Raw genomic sequence first — 21,477 nt, forward strand, 5'->3', positions numbered from 1 at the left:
TCTATCCCAACTTGATCCACAAACAAGATCTGCTTAATCCTTGGTCCAGTGACACATCTGTTCAACAACCAAGACCAAAGACAAACAGATCAGGAGAAATCCGGATCATGTGGAAGAATAGTTCCTTGGCTCTGCTGTGACAAAAACTGCTAAATTCTCGCTGAAGTCCCTTGCTACTGCAACTCGACTTGTAGGGTAAAACAGGGCAGAAGAAAGGGGAGAGACAAGAGGCAGGGGGCAGAGGAGAGAGTGAGAGAGGCAGGGAGGATGAGGAGAGTAAAGGGGTGAGGTTGAGGAGCAGAGGGCAGATAGGAGGATGATGATGAGTATAAAGGGCATGGTGCAGCAGAAGGGAGGGTGGGGCGGGGCAGCAATGTGAACCACAGGCTTCCTGCTGGGGGAGTGCAGGTCTTGCTAGGGAATATGTGCATAGAGAAAAAAAAACACTTGCACTATACAACAACAATAACCAACAAACATCACTCACAACAACTTACTCACTTTAACCATGAATGTTAATTTGCTCATTAAAGTTCTGTATCTCCTAAGGCAGTGGTTTTCAAACTGTGGGGCGCGCCCCCCCTGGGGGGCGCCAGAGTTCTTCAGGTGGGGCGCGACGTGAGAAAAAAATAAACCCGAAGAAAACCCTGAAAGACGATGATTCAAATCATCAGTCGTACTTCAACTGTAGAAGTAACATAACTAAATCAATTTTCAACCGTTTATCTTCATGCAAACCATTTAACAAATCTACACACTTGTATCTTCAATAATATCTAAACAGAATTTCGATATCATTTAACATGTCTTCAGAATCACAGTTTTAGTTTCATACCGCTTCGTTTTCAGCTGTTTTCATTGAAGACGTCAGCCCATTCTGATACACCTACTTCTAGACATCGTAACTCATTCCTTTTTCAACCGTTTACCATCGTTCAAACCATTAAACAAATCTACACACTTGTATCTTCAATACTATCTAAACGGAATTTTGATAGCATTTATACTTTTTTCAGAATCACAGTTTTAGTTTCAAACCGGCGTCGTTTTCAGTTGCTTATAATAATTTAGGTCACCATAGCAACGCCGGTAAACAAGCCCCGCCGAATAGTAGAATCTCTGGACTGAAAAGGCAGATCTGATTCGACTCAGAAAATTCAGAGTCGGGGACCCTGAATGAATCTGTAAACTGGCAGTTTACACAGATTAAGATGTTCAAATGTATTTAAAAAAGGTTAAGCTAAAACATGCTTAGATAAAGTTGTTAAATTGTGTTGTTTAAAAACGCAAAAAGATGTTGTAATGTTTCAGAAATATGTTTGAAATGTGTAAAATAATTAAAATAGCTTTCAAAACACAGGTATTTAGAAAAAAAAATTGGGGGGGGGGGCTCAGCTGAATTTTTTTCTCTGAGGGGGGGCTCACTCTCTCACACTTTGAAAACCCCTGTCCTAAGGTATATCTGAAGGAAGTCTCAGTGGCCCCAGATGCTAAGTGTCAACCCGTATAGGAACCGGATAAAAAACAATGGCCCATATTAGTCCTTCAGCTACCACACATCAAGCCAACATTCTCTGAATGATTTCTAATCACCTACCATGTCGGAGGTGTCTGGCGCCACAAAGTGACTGTCTGAGTCGGCTCCTTCGAAGTGAATGGTCCAGGTGCCCGGGGAGCGAGGATGGGCGGTCAGCCGACAGAACCCTAGAACAAGCACATACCAGTCGTGTTACTCAACACACTGCCATTCATTTTCTACCGACATCCAGCGGAGAGCCACTGATTGTACGAGTACTCTTTGGAAAAACAAGCCCCTCTCTATCTCTCATTCTTTCTCTATCTCCTGTCTAATGCAAACAGAGTAGGCTGGCAGTCCACCTGTGAACCTTACAGACCAACAACATTCCTGCAAGAGTGAGATAAGGAGGGAGGCAAAGATGTGAAAATCAAATGTTTTTCACACATGTAAAGAAGTGCTTGTTACAAATATCAACGACATGAACTGTATAAAAAGCACATCTTCACAAGTGTTTTCTACACGTTACGAAATGTTCTAAACCAGGGGTCAGCAGCCTTTTCAGCGTGCAGTGCAAGTTTGACATTTTCTCGTTAATGAGTGTGCCGTAAGCAACAATATATAAAGAATTAAGCTGAATTATGACACAGCGACCAAAAACATTTCCAGAAGACCTGGAGTTTTACTATTTCCATATAGTCCACAATCATGCATCAACATTTTAAATGTTTTTTTGGTTGTTATATTTGCAACATGGGCTTACAAATTATAATTACATATGTCCCATCTTAAAACACCATTTTCAGAAACTCATTCAAAAACATATTTGAACCGTGAGAAATGTAAAAAACAAGAATAGATGAGAATGTTGGAACCATCCACATCAATATCTGTAAGAGATATGCAGCTTTGCAAAACCATGTGAAGGCGATGCATACAGGCCACTTGCAACAATATTTTAAATATTTTCTTCTCCATTTCTCACAACATAGGTTTAAAAACTATTAATTGATCCCATTTCAGAACACTGCTTTCTGTAACAATTTAAAACATTGTTGCACTGGGAGGAAATGCCCAAAACAGAATAAATATATATTTTTTAGTGTGCCAATGATTCTGCTGCCCCGTGCCAGTGTTGGCACGCGTGCCTAGGGTTGCCGACTCCTGTTCTAAACCAAGTGAACAGCCAGAATGTTGAAGACGTTTCAGGTTAACTTTGGAGAGCACATTCTGAACGGCCAAAGTGCTGTGTCGCCATGGCAACCATCACTGGCGTCTCCGTGGCAACAGGGCCGCCCACCTCTCTGCACCAAGGGCTCCAAGAACTCCTGGAAGCCGTTGGGCACGTTGCGCACCACGTCACAGGAGTAGCCGTCCTCTGGCAGCAGGAAGGGCAGCTGCAGGTCGGGGTCCTCCTCCAGCTGGACCTCTCGGCCGTCGCTACGCGCTAACTCGTCGGCCGTGTTCTCCGCCACCGCCACCACATGGTCAATAAGCTCCTGGAGCAAAGCACAAATCATAGTTCACATTTCAATGATGTTCAAATCCAACAAAGAGCCTGGATCGATGCATTTCCCTGACTAGAGGGCTTAGTGGTCTGTTGAATTAAATATTCATAGTTGATGCATGATGTTGACATGTAACCTCAATGTTTACTCCTAATATCCAAAGTAGGCATGCAAATCATTTGAATTTCATATTGTCTAACAATGACAAACAGCGTAGTGTGAGTGACTGAGTGAGTCTTACAGGTGGTAGATAGGGTATTTCAGTATGTATGCAAGTAAGTATATATAAGAGAGAGAGTGTGTGTGGGCTACAGGGAGTATATAAGGCTTATATATGTACATATGTATGTATGGAGTAGGCATTTCCAACATGAAGTCAGGATGAACTCCCGGGAATCAGGTCCGAAGATGACCAGGACTTGCAATGTAAAAATGAAACATACAACCGGAAATGAGAGGCATCAGACATGTTCACACATATTGGAGATACTTTGTATAGTTAAGGCGAGGGGTGGCGCCTGGGTTTAGCGTGTGGCGGGCAGGATGTAATGCAAAAATATGCAGTGGGAGCCACACACCGAAGGTGGCGGGTGAGGCGACGAACTCCATAAAGCTGACTCTTCACGTGGATTTAATAGACGTATCCGGAATATCAAGACAATTGTGGAAAGCAGAGAGAAATCCACAAAGAAGAGGAAAGCACGAAGCAGCTCCACTCCGGGCTCCCGGTTTAGTGACGTTGTATAAAAATAAACGTGTTCATTTTATTAAACGAGTGTCAAGAGTGTGTGTGTCTGCGTCTCTCGCAGGTGGTGTGTGTGTGGCACAGGCGGTGTGTGTTTGTGTGTGTCCCCCAAGCGGTGTGTGTGCGTGCGTCTCACAGGCGATGTATGCGGTGGTGTCTTACAGGTGGTATATAAGGCTCATCAGGGGCACAGTGGTAGTTGGTCATGAGGGCGTTGAGCTGCAGGGAGTTCAGTTTGAAGCAGGTGTTGTGGATGTTCTGAACGTCCTGCATGGAATACTTGTCCATGGTCAGCAGGGTGGTCGCCTGGCAATACACATGAACAATGAACAATGAACAATAACAAAACACAACACAACACACCAAGCAATACTTCCGAGACACTGAAACTCCATACTCACAGTTCCTACTCTGTACAAGTACATCCTTTTCAACGAACATGTTCATTATCTTAGGAAAGCTTTTTTGTGCTCAGAGGTTTAGGATATTTTGGTATTTTTGGTCTACTTAGGCTTGGTAGTTGATGTGTGTATTGACCTACTATTTACAATTGCTTCTCTATATGGAGATTGAATATTACAATGCTTTGTGCAACAATGACTACTGTGACTACTAATGTCACTGCTTTGCATAGTTCAAACATTCCTAACAGCCTCTCTGAAGTCCAATATATTATCATAACAGTGAATCTCAGGCTGGGGAACATTAGCGGTTTTAAGGATGCATTGGACACCTTTTCAACCCCCTACCACAGCACACTCAACCCTCTGGAACCCCACCCCTTACCCAGAACCTCCTACTCGCCCTACAGTATGTCCCCCCCACCAGTACCTGCACTAAGTGCCCCCCCCCCCTCCAGTAACTGCACTATGTGCCCCCCCCCCACCAGTACCTGCACTAAGTGCCCCCCCCCCCCCCCCCTCCAGTACCTGCACTATGTGCCCCCCCCCCCCCCACCAGTACCTGCACTATGCGGCTCAGGTGGCAGTCGGCAGCCAGCTCCAGGCCCTGCTTCTCGGCCCAGGCCTCGATGTGGCTGAGCTGCTGCCGCAGAATGGCTCCCCAGTAGTGGGAGCACAGCCCGGAGTCCGCCTCCGTCACAAGCTTGTTGAACAGCCACATGTTGATGAAGTGGAAGAGCTGGGAGAACAGCTGGATGGTGAGGGCTGCGTTGACACGGCAACGCCGCAGAAGCGACATGGCCCCCGTCAGTGTGTGCAGCACGTCCTCTGTGGGGAAGAGATGCTGGGACATTAGTTACACTGACGAGGGGATGAGGCAGAAGAGATGCTGGGACATTAGTTACACTGACGAGGGGATGAGGCAGAAGAGATGCTGAGACATTAGTTACACTGAAGAGGGGATGAGGCAGAAGAGATGCTGAGATATTAGTTACACTGACGAGGGGATGAGGCAGAAGAGATGCTGGCATATTAGTTACACTGACGGGGGGATGAGGCAGAAGAGATGCTGGCACATTAGTTACACTGACGGGGGGATGAGGCAGAAGAGACTGTCAGAAGAAAAATAGGTGAGCCAGTACGAGCGAGAGAAAGAATGCAGAATGATTGTTGTGCACACCTATCTTGGGTCTCTGTGGGTTGTGTTCCTCTGGGTCATCTAGAAAGGCTGGCATGTAGTTGTTCAGGTCAGCCTGGAGGCAATGCACCAAATACCTGGATAGAAATTGCACACAACAACCTTTGACATGTGCACATACTATTATTGCGTGACAAAAATCTTTTCACTTGTGATCCAAGATACATCTCATAAAATACATGCACTCTACAATGGGGGAACCACGCTTTAATTTAACATCAAAAAACATTTGTGCACGTTAGCAGTTGTGCTGAGCCTAATATTTCCTCATCGTTTTCCACTTGGCCGGTTAGCTCCATTGACCATTGCTGTTACTCTGGGATACAGAAGGTAGGCTCGCCACAGCACATACCGATTGGTGGAGGCTTCACCGGTGAGGAGAGGGAGGAAGATCCTCCTTAACATTTTTGAGAATAAAAATGTTTAATTGTTCTGACTACATTGATGAATTAATGCCCTTAAATAGGACTACTTTAATGTATATGTTATGTTTGTTTCCCTGGTTAAAGGGACATTAGCACCCCCTATCGCCTATTGACAATTACTTCAGGGAGGACGTTCCACCCTCAGCCTCCATTGCCTCCCATTCATTTCCCCGAAAGTGTTGGCGGCCGGTGAATAACAAGGGGTTCAATGGGAGAGAGGAGGAAAGTCCTCCTCTGAATGGGTGAGACTAGCTAAGGGATCTGGATCCCACCTACGTCTATTCACGAATAGACTGAAGCCCTGGTTGCGCTATGAACCAATAAGCAGGAGTCCTGGCTGTGGAGCAGCCCGGAGGGAGGGGTTATCTCCTGAAGTCCAGGCTACGAGAACCAAAGAACCCGCTCAGTCTAATGCCTTGTTTCCACCGAGCAGTGCGCTACTGTTCGTTGCGGTACAGTGCGGCTCTGTTCGCTTATATTGACGTTTCCGTAGCCCGCATCTGGGCTGTGGAGCCCGCGGCCGGGCTGCCCGCGGCCGGGCTGCCCGCGGCCGGGCTGCCCGCGGCCGGGCTGCCCGCGGCCGGGCTGCCCGCGGCCGGGCTGCCCGCGGCCGGGCTGCCCGCGGCCGGGCTGCCCGCGGCCGGGCTACGGAGCCCGCGAGGAGGGTTGACTTGACCTACAAATGAAGTCCTTCAATCTTAATTGGCTTAATACCATGACCAACATTCTGAAACACCCATCATGATCCACATTTGCCTCAAACAATGTTAGGCTTGCAGACCATGTTAATAGTTGTGAGATAATGTTCTTGTTTCACTTTTAATTGTTTGTTACTCTGACCGTTCCGTTTGATATTGCGGAAAGGGTGTTAGTGAATGATCAAAGCATGATGCATTTTAAATGGCATACTATTGGTATCATCTTCATTTTTCTTAACACGATTGTAGCTGAAAATAAACATAACCAAATTACAACCAATAGCTTCAGTCATTGAGGGCAAAAATAGGCCCAATGATAGGCCCAGATTTTTTTATTTACTTTTACAAATCAAGAGTAGCCCTGATTTGACTAATTGGCTTTGCATCCTTTCCTTCTGCCCTTGTAGTCCAAGACATGCTGCCCACCAGCTTTCAAAGTCCAATGCTGCCACTGGTGTATTTCTATCAATTCACATAATTATCCCTCCCTGCTATTTTGTAGTTCAGCAAAACACCCTGAAACAACTTAAGTGACACATACTTATGCCACAATAGGCCACTATCGGTGCAAGCAGGCCAATGGCAACCAAGCACGCAGTCCTTCTTCCCTCACTTTAAAAACCACCAGCCACCACTGGCACGATAAATACTACAGGAAGCGCCGCCCTCCCCCCTTTGGGAAGAGGTCAGTCGATGTCTCGGGCAGCTAGCTAAAGCTACGTTACCAGACATTCCAGGACACCCGATATGAGCCCTCTTCTTCCACATCTCTATACAATACCTATGATGGGTAGTATAAGCAGACCTCAGTCCACCTCTTACCACCCCCTATACATTCACATACCCTGATTGGATACCGTCCCGTAAGTAATAGATCAGCAGTCAACAGTCCCTGCACCCATGGAGGTGCACAGTGGCGAAAACAGGAAGTGGAGCAGGTCAATGGCTACTATGGGCCAAGTGGCCATCATGTCCCATTAGCTTTACTAGAGTTTATTAGAGGTTGAGCGAGCGCATTGCGCTCGCTCAACCTCTAGTTGTAATTATACCCATAGCTATAATGTGGAAACCTCAGTCGATAATGTAACGAAATTCTGAACGCATAATAGAATAACATATTGCCTATAATGCTATAAAGTATAACATTTTGGATAACATTAAGAAATTAAGCAAGCATAATAATTTTCTCCTTACGTTATGAAGCAAGCATAATCATTTATTATTTATATTCCGTTGCATCCACAAAAACCAAAGCATTGAGTGAGAGCAAGATTGTGGATTGTATATTGGCTACCTGACGTGAGAGTTAAAGATTTTATTTATTTTTTACGTCATTGAGATTAAACATTTCTTCAAGTGGCCGACAGGCAGCAGTAGCCTACAGTCTCAAACAGCCTTCCCACAAAATATTAGAAAAATAAAACAACTGCGTGCGTAGTTGTTGCGCAGTTGTTTTATTTTTATTGTTTTTTTCACACGAACGCATCTGCGTTCGTGTGTCTGCGCGTGCGTGCGCGTGTCTGCACGCGCACGCTGCGGGCGGCTTGGCACATGCGCACTGACCAAGTGTGCCGGAGTTAACTTGTCCGACAGGCTAAGATATGTGGTTCCTACTCAGGAAATCCTGGACGGATGTTGATAACCTGGACGTTCATGACGTCCAACTAGTGGCCTCTAGCAAATTCCATACTTTTTTTATAGATATTTTCCCAAAAGCGTCAATGTTTTCAGCCGTAGTTAGACTTTGATTGTTCTGTAAAGTTTAAACCGTGTGTATTTACTTACTTGAAGGCCATTTGCACCAAGTGGGCCAGGATGTCCTGGCCGTCCAGCGTGATCCGGCTCAGATCCTTGTCCTGCTTGGCGAAATTCAGGAGCTCCGAGGCATTGGCCATCCAGAACGCCAGGGCCCCCGCGATGTTCTTCTGCTTCTGGATCCACCAATCACAGCCAGAGAAACACAAGTATGTGGAAGGGTTGGGAAGAACAGTTAAGAGAAGAGGTGGTCGAAACAGACGCCAGCATTAGGCAAGTTAGAGAGATTGGGGGTTTAGTTTCTGTTTTTGATTGGCAGAAGTGTCAGTAGTTAATTTCAAAGATAGACCGGTGTCCCACCAAACTCTTCAGAATCCCTTATCCTAAAGAACAGGAGAAGACCAGTGACTAGATAAAGAGGTGAAACTCATCTTATTCAACTATTTTTGGTGCAGCCTAAATCTGCATAAGCCCATTTAAGGTCTAGTGTTATCATGTAATTTCACCTCTTTCCCTGATGTTAATGTGATACTGGGTCGCAAGGCACTGTTTCGGCCAGCACAGCCCCCAACCCAAACCCCCCCCCCCCCCCCCCCCCCGTAATATGCTAGAGCAGTCAAAGACAGACCTATTAAACAAAACAGGCAAATTAAAATAGTCAGTCAAAAATAACAAAGCAAAACCATGAGAAGGAGGGGGAATCCTCCTCTGCATTCTTGCTATTCAGAGGAAGTAGTAGATGTTTTGGAAGCCAGGATTGAAAGACTGATACAGCGTTCGTTTATGGACAGAGGTCTGATGTCCGAAGATGAAAACGTGTCATATTAGACTACTGTATTGGTTTGTTGAATGTTTTTAAAGAATACCAAATTTAAAAATCTAAAAATCTAATTTTAAATTCAAGCAATTGTATAAAGTGTATACATCTTCTCACCCAATTTGATTTGGGTGGCTATGTACAATGACGTAAAATTACATTGAGGCTTGAACTGGGGATTGAGACAAAAATATGACTTTTCTTTTTGTTTTATAGAATTATCCTTGAAGAAGACGGAATTGCAGACATCTTAGTCATGATCAAACGCAGTATGAGTCACAAACAATGTTTAAACAGTGAACCAAACATTTCAATTAACCTCAGGGACAAGTGCATCACAGCACAACAGTTAATAAAATCTCTCCATCTCAATGGCTGAAGACATTGCTGGGTCATGCAAACACCTGGCTTTCATTTGAGGCAACAAGAAACATTAGAAGTAATGCATTACCCAACGTCCCTGTGGTTTGACTTTTATAACCATTTTCACATAATAATGGGGAGGTTTAGGTTGTTTTAGTACCGGGCAGGTCCAGGCAGCTGAATAAAATAGTTTGATAGTTGATGATAATGATGTAGCTTCAGCTGTAGGAGGAGGAATTATTTGGCTTGGATTATTGTTTCTGTTAGAATGGAGGGAAATAAGCAGCAGCAACAGAACACGTCAAAAAGGGGAAGGAGAGAGTGAGAGAGAGCAAGAGCGAGACAGAGAAATGGGCCAAGAAGTCAAACAAAGCAAACAATGTAGCCACAAGAGTTAGACAGAGAAAGAGGGAGAGAGCCAGACAGAGAGCCAGAGCGAGAGGCAGAGCCAGGGCCAGAGAGAGAAGGGTTGTAGCAGCAGTAGCATGTTGTTGCTATCCTACCTGGTCCCCTTCAGGAATCTCCTGGATGAAGGGAGAAGAGGAAGAGGTGGAAGAAGGGAGGAGGGCACAGTAGAACACATGTCCACACGGACAGAGAAAACACATCAGCACCACTAATTAAGGACACTCGGCTGGGACACACACACATGTGTTTACAAATCAATAGAGCTACAAGCATTTGAAAGGCATTTCTTATTCACTTTAGTGTGCACATTGAGGTTATAAATATGTTAAATTTGAACATTAACCATGTCTGCTCAACGGAAAGAAGGTGCATTAAAAGGTGGGTTTAACCTCTTCATCACAGGGCCTATTTCTGAGTTAAAATAACATACCCAGTTTGTTATTATCTCGACAACTGCAAGGGCTTTAAAGGTCCCATGGCATGCTTTATGGATGCTTTAATATAGATATTAGTGGGCCCCAAACACAGTATTTGAAAGACGTTCCCGAAATTCAGCCGTGGTGCAGAAGTACAGCAACTACGGGCCAGTCACACATCGAGCTTTCCCCGAACGCGCCGTTTCGGTGTCTGTAGCTTTAATGCAAATGAGGAGGAGAGAGGCGGGTCAAGGAGGAGGGTGGGGGTGTGGCCCTGAGCAGCTTGAGGCCAGGGTACCATGCGCTCTGTTTACGGTGGATGTATCGCAATGGCGAGGCGCACAGAGCCTTTGGCCGTGTTCTGTAAATATTCTATAACACTTTTTAACGTCTATGCATAGTTTGGGACTGTGGGTAGCAGGCCAGGTTACATTCCGTCTGAATATCCCAGTGATGAAATATATGTGTCAGGGCGCTAGACGTGGAGAACAATTCACGTTAACGCTTCTATTTAGGAACCGGTAGCCACCATCAGAAAGGCCAAATATAGAATGACTGAATTTGTTTGTTTTGGATATTCAAACATGATTTAATGTTCTGGTAGCACTTCGACAGCTGTCGTCGGTTGATCAGTTGAATTGGTCCTTTCTACTACTACGGACTGGTCGATTAGTTGAATTGGTCCTTTCTACTAATACGGACTGGTCGATTAGTTGAATTGGTCCTTTCTACTACTACGGACTGGTCGATTAGTTGAATTGGTCCTTTCTACTACTACGGACTGGTCGATTAGTTGAATTGGTCCTTTCTACTACTACGGACTGGTCGATTAGTTGAATTGGTCCTTTCTACTACTACGGACTGGTCGATTAGTTGAATTGGTCCTTACTACTACTACGGACTGGTCGATTAGTTGAATTGGTCCTTTCTACTACTACGGACTGGTTGATTAGTTTGAGCCTTGATCTATTCCCTTAGGCTTTTCTCCATTCCTTCCGGAAAATAAATTAAGTAGATTATTTTTTTTTCATGACTTTCTTACTGTATCTTTTATTTGTTGTCCATCATCAAAAGCAGGCTCATAGCTGCTACATGGACGCATCAATCCGGTTTTGGTTTCCTGATTCCACTACATGCCATTAATAGATGCCAGGGAAACAAGCTAGCTGCCAGCTCAACTATTAAAACCCAATGGCTAGGAAGAAATGCCGTTTGCCATTAATTTGGCTTTGGTAGGCGAGCAGCCTTTGGATCAGCACCGATAGAGGCATACACACACATGGGAATGCCTCCAAACATTTGGTGTTACAACAATGAGCAGGGCCAACAGAAGCTTTGCCTTCACAAGCACTTTTCAATCATCTCTTCACACATTTCCCGCCATCCCTGTAGTCCACATCCCCTTCCAGCCCAGCCCCACACTACAAGAGTCACCAACCAAAAGGCTTTAAGAGATTTCTTTAAATGAGACGCGTCCTCTGTAGTATACAACAAAGTGAGAGTTTGAAGTTAGAATAGGTAAAAAAAGTTGCACCCACCTGAATGACACCTTCCATCATGCTCACCATCTTGTTAACGATGGCTATGACCTTATGGGACCTCTCTGAAGGGGACAAGTCGGGCCGGTAGTGAGGGGCCAGGACGTAGCGGCAGGCCATGTACAGGACGTATGTGGGGGAGAGCTTGAAGTGCACCGTGGAGCTGTTGGTGTAGTTGATGATGGCAGACAGGAAAGCATCTTCAGCTGGACGGACGGGGCAAAGAAAATATATAAGTATTCCAGTTTTATACAGCCCGAAGGCTTTGTCTGTGTCCATACGTGAACATGGAGGGCCACACTTCATTGTGAACACTGGCTCACCGGAGGAGGCTCCCCCGTTACCGTAGGAATGGAGCGCATCAGCGTGGAGCTCAAATAGACATTTCAAATCTGCTGGCAATAAAACAACCCACGGCAGACTAGAACAAAAAAACACCCAAATATACTGGGGTAAAGGGCACAATGATCTGTCAATATACAAGATGCAAAACACAATAATCCTCTTTGTGCCACTACACCACATTGCCCTCAATGCCCCCTTCGTGAGCGTCCGCGCGTCGGCTTGGGGCAGATTGTCGCTCAATACTTTCCTGGCATCGATTTACTTAAAAACAGTTCAGTGCCACGATGTAACATCATAAGGCAGCCGGGCCCAGGGCCCAGGTGCCGATGTGAGTACTCTCATTGAAAATACCACCCACTTTGGTTCCAACTAAGACATACAGCTTTGACCATAACTGATCATACAACAAAAAAGATTATGCATTGTGCAATAGTAGCACTAGTGATATTCAAGAGCCACCAAAAAAGACAAATACACACTATTCTACTAGACTGTGGGAGTGCCTGCGAAAACATGTAAAAACATCCTGGGGAGAACCATGTTCATGCATATAATAAGATCAGGGCTGTGGACCTTAAAGGTCCCATGACATGCTATTTTATGTATTCTTTAATATAGGCATTAGTGGGCAACTAACACAGTATTCAAAGACGAAATTCAGCCGTGGTGCAGAGTTACAGCCACTCCGAGCCAGTCGCACATTGAGCTTCCCCCAAATGCGCTGTTTTGGTGTCTGTAGCTATAATGCAAATGAGGAGGAGTGAGGCGGGTCAAGGAGGAGGGTGGGGATGTGGCCCTGAGCAGCTTGCAACCACGGTACCATGCGCTCTGTTTACAGTGGATGTCTCGCAATGACGAGGCGCACACAGTCTTTAGCCATGTTCTGTAAATATTCTAGAACACACGGGAGTCCTGGAGCTCTATATCTAAATATTATCATATAGCCTACACAGATAACTATATCACATAATATATATTATCACGGCCAAAAGCTGTGTGAGCCGATATTATGAATCTCAAACGACCGCGTTGGGTTCTCCGACGTTCCTGGTTCTTCCACGTCCACATCAATGTGAAGTAGACACTGTAACGCAAGTGTTTCTTGTCGGTTCTTTGACGTGTCTTGTATTTCCACAACAAGACTGTTGTGGGGGTCATCTGAGCCATGGTTGAGAAGGAATTGGGGGAAAGGAACTTTGGCTTTGACTCCCTCAAGAACATGAACCACGACATGGAGGAGAAAGGGATTGTTGGCGGCGAATGTCTCCCGCTTGAGCCCCGCTGAGGGACCACCGCTGGAGGCGGAGGTGCCTAAGCGCCAGAGTTGTGGACTCGAGTCACATGACTTGGACTCGAGTCAGACTCGAGTCATGAATTTGATGACTTTAGACTCGACTTGACTAAATCTAAAAAGACTTGCAACTCGACTTGGACTTTAACATCAGTGACTTGTGACTTCACTTGGACTTGACCCTTTTGACTTGAAAAGACTTGCTACTTTCCTCGAACCTAAAGATTAAAATGTATGTTTACACGACACTGACCGCTCTATCTCCCTTTGCACGTGACCTGTGTGCGGCACGACATCCAATCAAATTAGATCCACGTTGTTTCTATATGATACATACATGACACACACACCCGCGCGCCAGAAGTGGAAAAGTGGATTTATTGCCTGATTCACGTCTTTGTTATCACTCCGTAAAAGTAGTCCGGTAAGCGTGTCCGGTTGCTTAGCGACGGGACATGGGTGTTTATTATTGACGTGTCCGCGCGCGTCCGAAATAACTGTAAATGAGTAGGCTACTACTAGTACTTTTGCAGGCTGAACGTTAAAATACTTCTTAACTTAGAGAGATGGCATCTGCAGTAGTGCGCAATTGGACCTTCGAGGATTCCTGGTCACTAAATTCCCGTAAGACCACTCTCCCTCCAGTCTTGGCTGCGGACTCGCATCCAAATTCCTCTTGTTTGCGGCGGAGCTTAGGGTAAATATAAAGATCTGACGAGAAATTGACGTTGCTGCGCTGTCCTGCTCCTTCTTAATTGAAGGAGCAGGCAGAGAAAAGCTCTCTCCTGCTGTGCTTTCATTAAAATCCAATTTAAAATCCCCGATAGTGATAAGACATCCATTATGTCGCCGCCGGTCCAGAGATGTGTCAGGTGTGCGCGAGAGACATAACGGACACTTTTGTTACTGCCATGTATACAGTACATTCGGAACACATTTTAGGAACAGATCTATGCCGCAACATAGAAATCTATGTGGATCAGATGTGCCATGTAAACGCGGCTACTGTAGATTTGCAAAGCGCTGCTTACGTGGAACTCATCTCCACGACATTCCATTGTTTAGGTTCCATTGCTTAGGTTCCTTTGCTTATGTTCCATTGCTTAGGTTCCATTGTGTTCAACGCAGCTTAGCAAGCCACCAGCACCAGCAAGCCACCAGCAACAGAAAGTCCTTTCAACGTCACTGCACACGCTACTATTACATGTCGATTATTTTATTTTATTTAATTTTTGAGAGTGAGGATATCTTTTATAAAGTGGTGACATGCTTGAAAAGGTTAAGCTTACACTTTTGAAATGAGTGTTTGAACAATGTTCTTCCAAAAAAAGGCTTAATAAATACAAATCTTAAATATTATTTCTCTGTTGTTGAAAGGACTCGAAACTCAAACGGTAGGACTTGGGACTCGACTTGAGACTTGTCGGCCTTGACTTGTGACTTGACTCGGGACTTGCCTGTCTTGACTCGGGACTTGACTCGGGACTTGACGGCAAAGACTTGAGACTAACTTGTGACTTGCAAAACAATGACTTGGTCCCACCTCTGCTAAGCGCTGCCCGGCAACGATCCCTTTCTCCTCCTTGTTGTGGTTCATGTTCTTGAGGGAGTCAAAGCCAAAGTTCCTTCCCCCCAATTCATTCTCAACCTTGGCTGAGATAACCCCCAATACGAGTCTCGTTGTAGAAATACCAGAGACGAGAGTCCGACGTGTTATGCGCCATAACACCAAAAGCAGAACGGTTATCCAAATAACAAGGAAGTGTACAACACTTGCGTTACAGTCCTGGAGCTCTATATCTAAATAATATCATATAATACATAGATATCTATATCATATAATACATATTATCACAGCCAAAAGCTGTGTGTGCCTCCAGAGTCCAGATGATATTATGAATCACAAACGACTTTGTCGGGTTCTGCGACGTCTCTGGTTCTTCCACTTTCACATCAACGCTGCCGGCTACCCGCTGCCGGGCGATGGTGCCTCGCAGCAACCGGCGGCATGTCGCAGTTCATGTACTTCAGCGAGTCAAAGCCAAAGTTCCTTTCCCCCCAATTCCTTCTCAACCATGGCTCAGATAACCCCCACAACAGTCTCGTTGTGCAAATACAAGACACGTCAAAGAACCGACAAGAAACACTTGCGTTACAGTGTGTGTATTCACACACACACATGTGGCGCTCGCACGGTCGAGTCTCATTGGCGGGCCAACTTCTCTGGGCGGGCCAGGCAGAGTAAGGGGAGGAGCTGAGATTCTTGGTGACGTCCTAAATACAGACATTCCAAATCAGCGCACTTGAGCCTCCGTTTTTTTCAAAGGCGAGCAGAACAGCTAGTGCTCGTTTTACACCAAACGCAAGTTTTAGCCACTGGGGGACCATAGGCAGGCTAGGGGAACTCATATTTATGTTAGAAAACCTCATAAAGTGAGATTTTCATGTCATGGGACCTTTAACATGTTCAAGTTGGTGTTTACTCTGGAAACCTCAATGTGTTATTTTAGTTTTAAGGCAATGCAACGCACTTACTCATCCTGTGCCTAATGTGTGAATGTGTCTCGAGTGTACGTTGGATCTACCAGTTTGGAACAGTATTGAATCTCTTTCTCTCTTGTTGGTAAATGGCCAACGGGTTTGGAAGGGATTTCCTTTATGCTGGTGGGCTGCGTCATTGCCATTCGGCTTCCCATGCAGGTTGCGCACGGTTCAAACGATGTATCGTCGCGTGTGTGACCCACCTGTGAAATTATGAAGCTACACACGGAGCGCGCAAACTGCCCATCTAGATCTTCATAAATGACACCACGGCAACTATAATGTCTGCTCCAGAGGGCCGTGTCTGTCCCTAAATTTGTTGTTGTTTACCACATAAACATGTATAACCCCGCATTGGAGAGATGTTAGCCTTGTCTAAATCGCAGAGAGGTGACTAGAACATCCCTCTGCCAGTCCTTTAACTGTGTCTATTGTGTCAGTCTATAGAATTTAAATATCTTCATTTGGAGGCTTTTGCAAGCAATTAATTACAGGACTATCATGCGATAAATCTTTTTTTAATTAGTTTGACAGCTCTAGGTTAAATCCGTCAGTTCCAACTAAGGGTGAATAAGCAGGGTATCAATTGAATAAAGATGGAAGTTGGAAGATGCCCATTTCTTTACGTGGTTAGAGACAGAACAAAAAGGATGAGGCTGTGTTCTCACTACTCACAGTTGTCCCTGAACTCAATGCTGGCTGGCAGCATTACCTCCGGGGTTAGGCTGTCCTGGGACCTGCAGGGACACAGAGAGACCACAGACGGTAAGGAGCATACCAATGCCTACCATACCATACCTCCTCCTACGGAAGATTTCTTTTTCTAAATAGACTCTAATCTGCCCTTGGAAGTCTACAGGTCCATGTAGTGTAGTGGTGTTGCGTCGGACTCCATGGGGTTGTTGGTTCAAATCAGACCTCAACCACCCATTCTGTGAGACATGGCCTGTCATCACATGTTTACCATCATGTGTTCAATAGGCCACCACCATACCCGTCTTACAGTAGGACTGTGTGATGGTTCAGTGTGTTGGACAGCAGAGGACTGTGTGATGGTTCAGTGTGTTGGACAGCAGAGGACTGTGTGATGGTTCAGTGTGTTGGACAGCAGAGGACTGTGTGATGGTTCAGTGTGTTGGACAGCAGAGGACTGTGTGATGGTTCAGTGTGTTGGACAGCAGAGGACTGTGTGATGGTTCAGTGTGTTGGACAGCAGAGGACTGTGTGATGGTTCAGTGTGTTGGACAGCAGAGGACTGTGTGATGGTTCAGTGTGTAAAGGGAGAGCAGAGGACTGTGTGATGGTTCAGTGTGTAAAGGGAGAGCAGAGGACAGCTTGGTAGTTTCCTGTGTGTTGCGACAGCAGTGGAGTGTGTGATGGTTCAGTGTGTAAAGGGAGAGCAGAGAACAGCTTGGTAGTTTCCTGTGTGTGTTGGGGCGGCAGCATGGCAGCTTGTGGTGTCCCAGGTCTGGGTTAAGGGTCAGCACTACAGTGTCACAGCCACCGGCCATACGCCTTAGTGGGTCTGTGTGCGATGGACTTGCAATGAGGAGCAGCAAAAGGCAAATATATAGGAATACCAGTAGTCACTCTCGAGATGGAGAGAAAAAAAAAAGAGAAACCGTACGTGTGCGTCATACATTTGTGCCCATGTTACTGTGATGTCAGGTTATACAGCAAGTCTTAGGGTGAATATAAAGGTTTTGTTGCTTGAGAGTGTGATATATTTTCTCTTTTTTGTGCTGTAAGGACTGGATCACTTGCTCTGAATGCTGAATGGATGTGGTACCTGCTGTCCTGCTGTTCCCTTATCGTGGGCTTCACCATGCCCCGCTCGCTGCAGTTTGTCCTCTCCAGCTCCAGCCTACCGGAGCTCTGCACACGCATCACACAATACATTCAATATACAGACTGACCACTCTGACTACACTGACTTCACCAAACCAACTCAAGTGTCATCACAGACATAAAACCCACTATAAGTAGTGCCATCATTACATTGTGGCACTGCACCACCATGCTCACAATACGGATGTAGTTACAAGGGCCTTAAGCTGATTCTTTCAATTCTAAAACGGTCAAATCGATTAAAACACAAAATAAACACTTTCCTTGACAGCGGTCATTATATACTTAGCAACGCTAAATTATCAAAAACAATTGACCGCCGGAAGTCGGGAAGGCGCATGCAAGTGAACGGAGCGTTCTACAGCATTGAGAAGAGCCGTGTAATAAGTAAGGGATAATGTATAGAACGCCGGTCATTATCGACAAAATAAGCCCCGACAGGGCGAACAGGACACCGACGCGCAGCGGAGGTGTCTTGCTTCGCCATGAAGGGGCTTATTTTACGATAATGACCGGCAAAGTTCTATACATTATCCCGCTTATTACACGGCTACTTCCCAAAACGAAACAATTTATTTACAATGTATTTGTTACCAGCATTCATAGTGTTGATCAGCAGAGAAATAGTCCGCCCAAGACGTTGACGTCGTCGCTTAGCAACCGACAGCGCTTGGGTTGATACATATCCCGCTTATTACATTGACAAGTTACCGGACTACGTGCGGAGTGATACCAAAGGCAAAAAGTCATTTTGTTTACCTTGACAGCGGTCATTATTCATCCGTTACCAATGAATTATTAAAAAATAATTCACCGCCGGAAGTTGTGAAGTGCCCATGCAAGTGAACGGAACGTTGAAAAGAACCGTGTAATAAATGGCTATAACTGTAGCTACAACTCAACCACTAGAGGCTACCCACTGGAAAACACACATAGTGCAGCTTTAATGGAATGACACATTTTTTGTGATAATGTGTTCTACCTTGCTGGTAGACAAAGCAGCACCACTGTGGACATCGCCGTGGAGATCGAACGTAGTTTCTGGTACACTCCTGTGAAACAGTAGGGAAAAGCTTGAGCCAGAGGAAATGAAAAACAGCTCAGACTATCTTCCCAGCAGGCTTACATTCATGTATTTATTTTTATACACACATACACACACACCTTGTAGCATGGCCTCAAGGCAGGTTAGTTTACGCTAATCATTGATTATCATTATTACCGACAGATGTAACCACTCCCATAACACCAGACAGGCTCTGGCATTAACGCTGACGACAGTTGGAAAAGCTGAAAGAATCTAATTAATACATTTTATTTAAGTTTAAATTGTACCCCAAGACAGGCATTGGTGCCCAGAGGGACTTAAACCCAATTTTGTCATGGACATTTGTATTGAACCATTAACAGACAACTGTCTGGAAAATAAGTATTGAACGGGTCAACACGAATGACATAGGAACCCTATTGTTTTCGTTAGTATTACTATTATTTTTAACTTGACCTTTTGGGTCTTTAAAGTTATAAAAATGGGTTGGGGTTAGAAGTTCAGCATTTCAACAGGCTGCCATAAACACCAGGAATGTGCAATATTCCTAAAACTTATTATGTATCATTTTGTCATGATCAACAATTTTCAAATCGCAACCCATACGGTCAGACCATTTGGACTTATGGCAATGGCTACAACTTGACCCTACTCCCACACACCAACAGATTTGGTGCCGGAACTGGTCAAAGCTGCAAATCCTGCACACATGTAATAGGTGAATGTGGGACTATATGGTGTGAAATTCAAAGAAAGAAGGAAAGGCGAAAGATTGCAGAGATAAACATTTTAAAGTGAAATACATGAACATGTAAACAGCTCTCACATTACGTCAAAAGATGCAGGCTCAGCTGTCGAATGTGGCTATCAAGAAGATATTCAATACTATACCCATGCCGAATTTAAGGACTATATCTAAAAAAAGAAAAAACTGAACTGCGACACACGTAATTTCGCAAACGTACGTTTGAGAGTGGATTTTGACACAGTATGCTCTAGAAACATGGTTGGTGATTGTTTTGATAATTTAACTTCCGTTAAACCAGTTTTTAAGGCATACCAATGCCTACCATACCATACCTCCTCCTGCGGAAGATTTCTTTTTCTAAATAGACTCTAATCTGCCCTTGGAAGTCTACAGGTCCATGTAGTGTAGTGGTGTTGCGTCGGACTCCATGGGGTCGTTGGTTCAAATCAGACCTCAACCACCCATTTTGTGAGACATGGCCTGTCATCACATGTTTACCATCATGTGTTCATTAGGCCACCACCATACCCGTCTTACAGTAGCTATATTTATCTTTATATCCGTCCATAGGTGTCCCACACTGCCATGATCCATTATTTCTACATTCTCCGTCTGAACAAGGAGTTTTTAAAGGACAGACCCCAGCATGTAAAGGTCCAGGGTGTAACATCGTCCAACATCATCCTTAACACTGGAGTCCCACAGGGTTGTGTCTTGTCTCCCATCTTGTTCTCAATATACACCAATGAGATCACATGCAACATCAGTGGATTCAAGCTATTTAAATATGCAGATGATCTGGCCTTGGTGGCCAAACTGACAGATCAAAGCACCCTGTCCAAGTACACCCAATATATCACTGAAATGGCCCTGTGGTTCAAAGAAAGCTCACTGCAGTTGAACATCAGCAAAACCAAAGAACTGTGTTGCCATAGGAGGAGGGCATCTAACACCCCACATCCACTTTCCTCACCTTTGACCCTGGAAGGACAAGTGGTTGAACAGGTGGTGAAGTTCAAATACCTTGGCACAGAGATCGACCAACGTCTGTCCTTTAGCCAGCATGCAGATGGGGTTTACAAGAAGGGACAACAACGTATGTATCTCCTGAGGAAACTAGACACCTTCAATGTCAGTAAAGACATTTTGTCAACTGCCTACCAATCTCTGGTGGAATCCATCATCACTTGCAACATTACATCCTGGTACGGCTTCCTCACAAACGCAAGCAAAAGCAGACTTAATAGATTAACTAAGCAAGCTAATAGGAATACACCAGAAAGCGCTGGAGGATCTGTATATCCAGGCAGTGGGAAGGAAGACCAACTCCATCCTCTTAGATCCCTCCCACCCACTCCATCCTTGTTTTGATCTACTTCCTTCTGGCAGAAGATTCAGAATGCCTTTGGACAGGAAAGCTATCTACAAAAAATCATTCATCCCCCATAGCTATACACACACAGAACACTCATTCCTCAAAGAACACACACACACACACACACACACACACACACACACACACACACACACACACACACACACACACACACACACACACACACACACACACACACACACACACACACACACACACACACACACACACACACACACACACACACGCCTTCAGTCAAAAGACAATTTTCTAGTATGGCAACATACTTTGAATCTTTGAATCTTCTCTTATGTTATATGTTGATATGTTAGAATTATCCCTGGATTAGGACTGTGCTATTTCATCATACTACTGCTTGCTAGGCAGCGCTCCCTCTTCTGCTCTCCGTTTCCCATACACTCTATTTTTACTTCCCAGAGATTTCAGGAATCCAGAAATCCTGGAGCTTCTGATTGCAAACTGAGATTGTGGC

General features: G+C 45.0%; 2 protein-coding genes across 19 annotated transcripts in view; one reads left to right on the forward strand and one right to left on the reverse strand.

Moving 5' to 3' along the window:
- The window catches only part of ift172 (intraflagellar transport 172), a 516,193-nt gene that overhangs the window by 251,817 nt on the left and 242,899 nt on the right, over nt 1–21,477 (forward strand). The window lies entirely within an intron of this gene.
- Nucleotides 1–21,477, reverse strand: part of afdna (afadin, adherens junction formation factor a) — a 114,436-nt gene that overhangs the window by 33,466 nt on the left and 59,493 nt on the right. For 13 of the 18 annotated variants that reach the window (XM_060041888.1, XM_060041890.1, XM_060041889.1 and 10 more), the window contains 11 exons: nt 18,796–18,865; nt 17,755–17,840; nt 16,641–16,702; nt 11,789–11,994; nt 9,930–9,950; nt 8,277–8,422; nt 5,351–5,445; nt 4,733–4,998; nt 3,932–4,075; nt 2,817–3,015; nt 1,598–1,704 (listed from right to left, as the gene is read on the reverse strand). In XM_060041888.1, the coding sequence (XP_059897871.1) occupies nt 1,598–1,704; nt 2,817–3,015; nt 3,932–4,075; nt 4,733–4,998; nt 5,351–5,445; nt 8,277–8,422; nt 9,930–9,950; nt 11,789–11,994; nt 16,641–16,702; nt 17,755–17,840; nt 18,796–18,865 (1,402 nt within the window). The remainder of the gene's footprint in view (nt 1–1,597; nt 1,705–2,816; nt 3,016–3,931; nt 4,076–4,732; nt 4,999–5,350; nt 5,446–8,276; nt 8,423–9,929; nt 9,951–11,788; nt 11,995–16,640; nt 16,703–17,754; nt 17,841–18,795; nt 18,866–21,477) is intronic. The other 5 variants (XM_060041891.1, XM_060041904.1, XM_060041895.1 and 2 more) reach the window with 1 other exon arrangement.

This window comes from Gadus macrocephalus, chromosome 21, assembly GCF_031168955.1.
Source record: "Gadus macrocephalus chromosome 21, ASM3116895v1".
Lineage (NCBI taxonomy): Eukaryota > Metazoa > Chordata > Actinopteri > Gadiformes > Gadidae > Gadus > Gadus macrocephalus.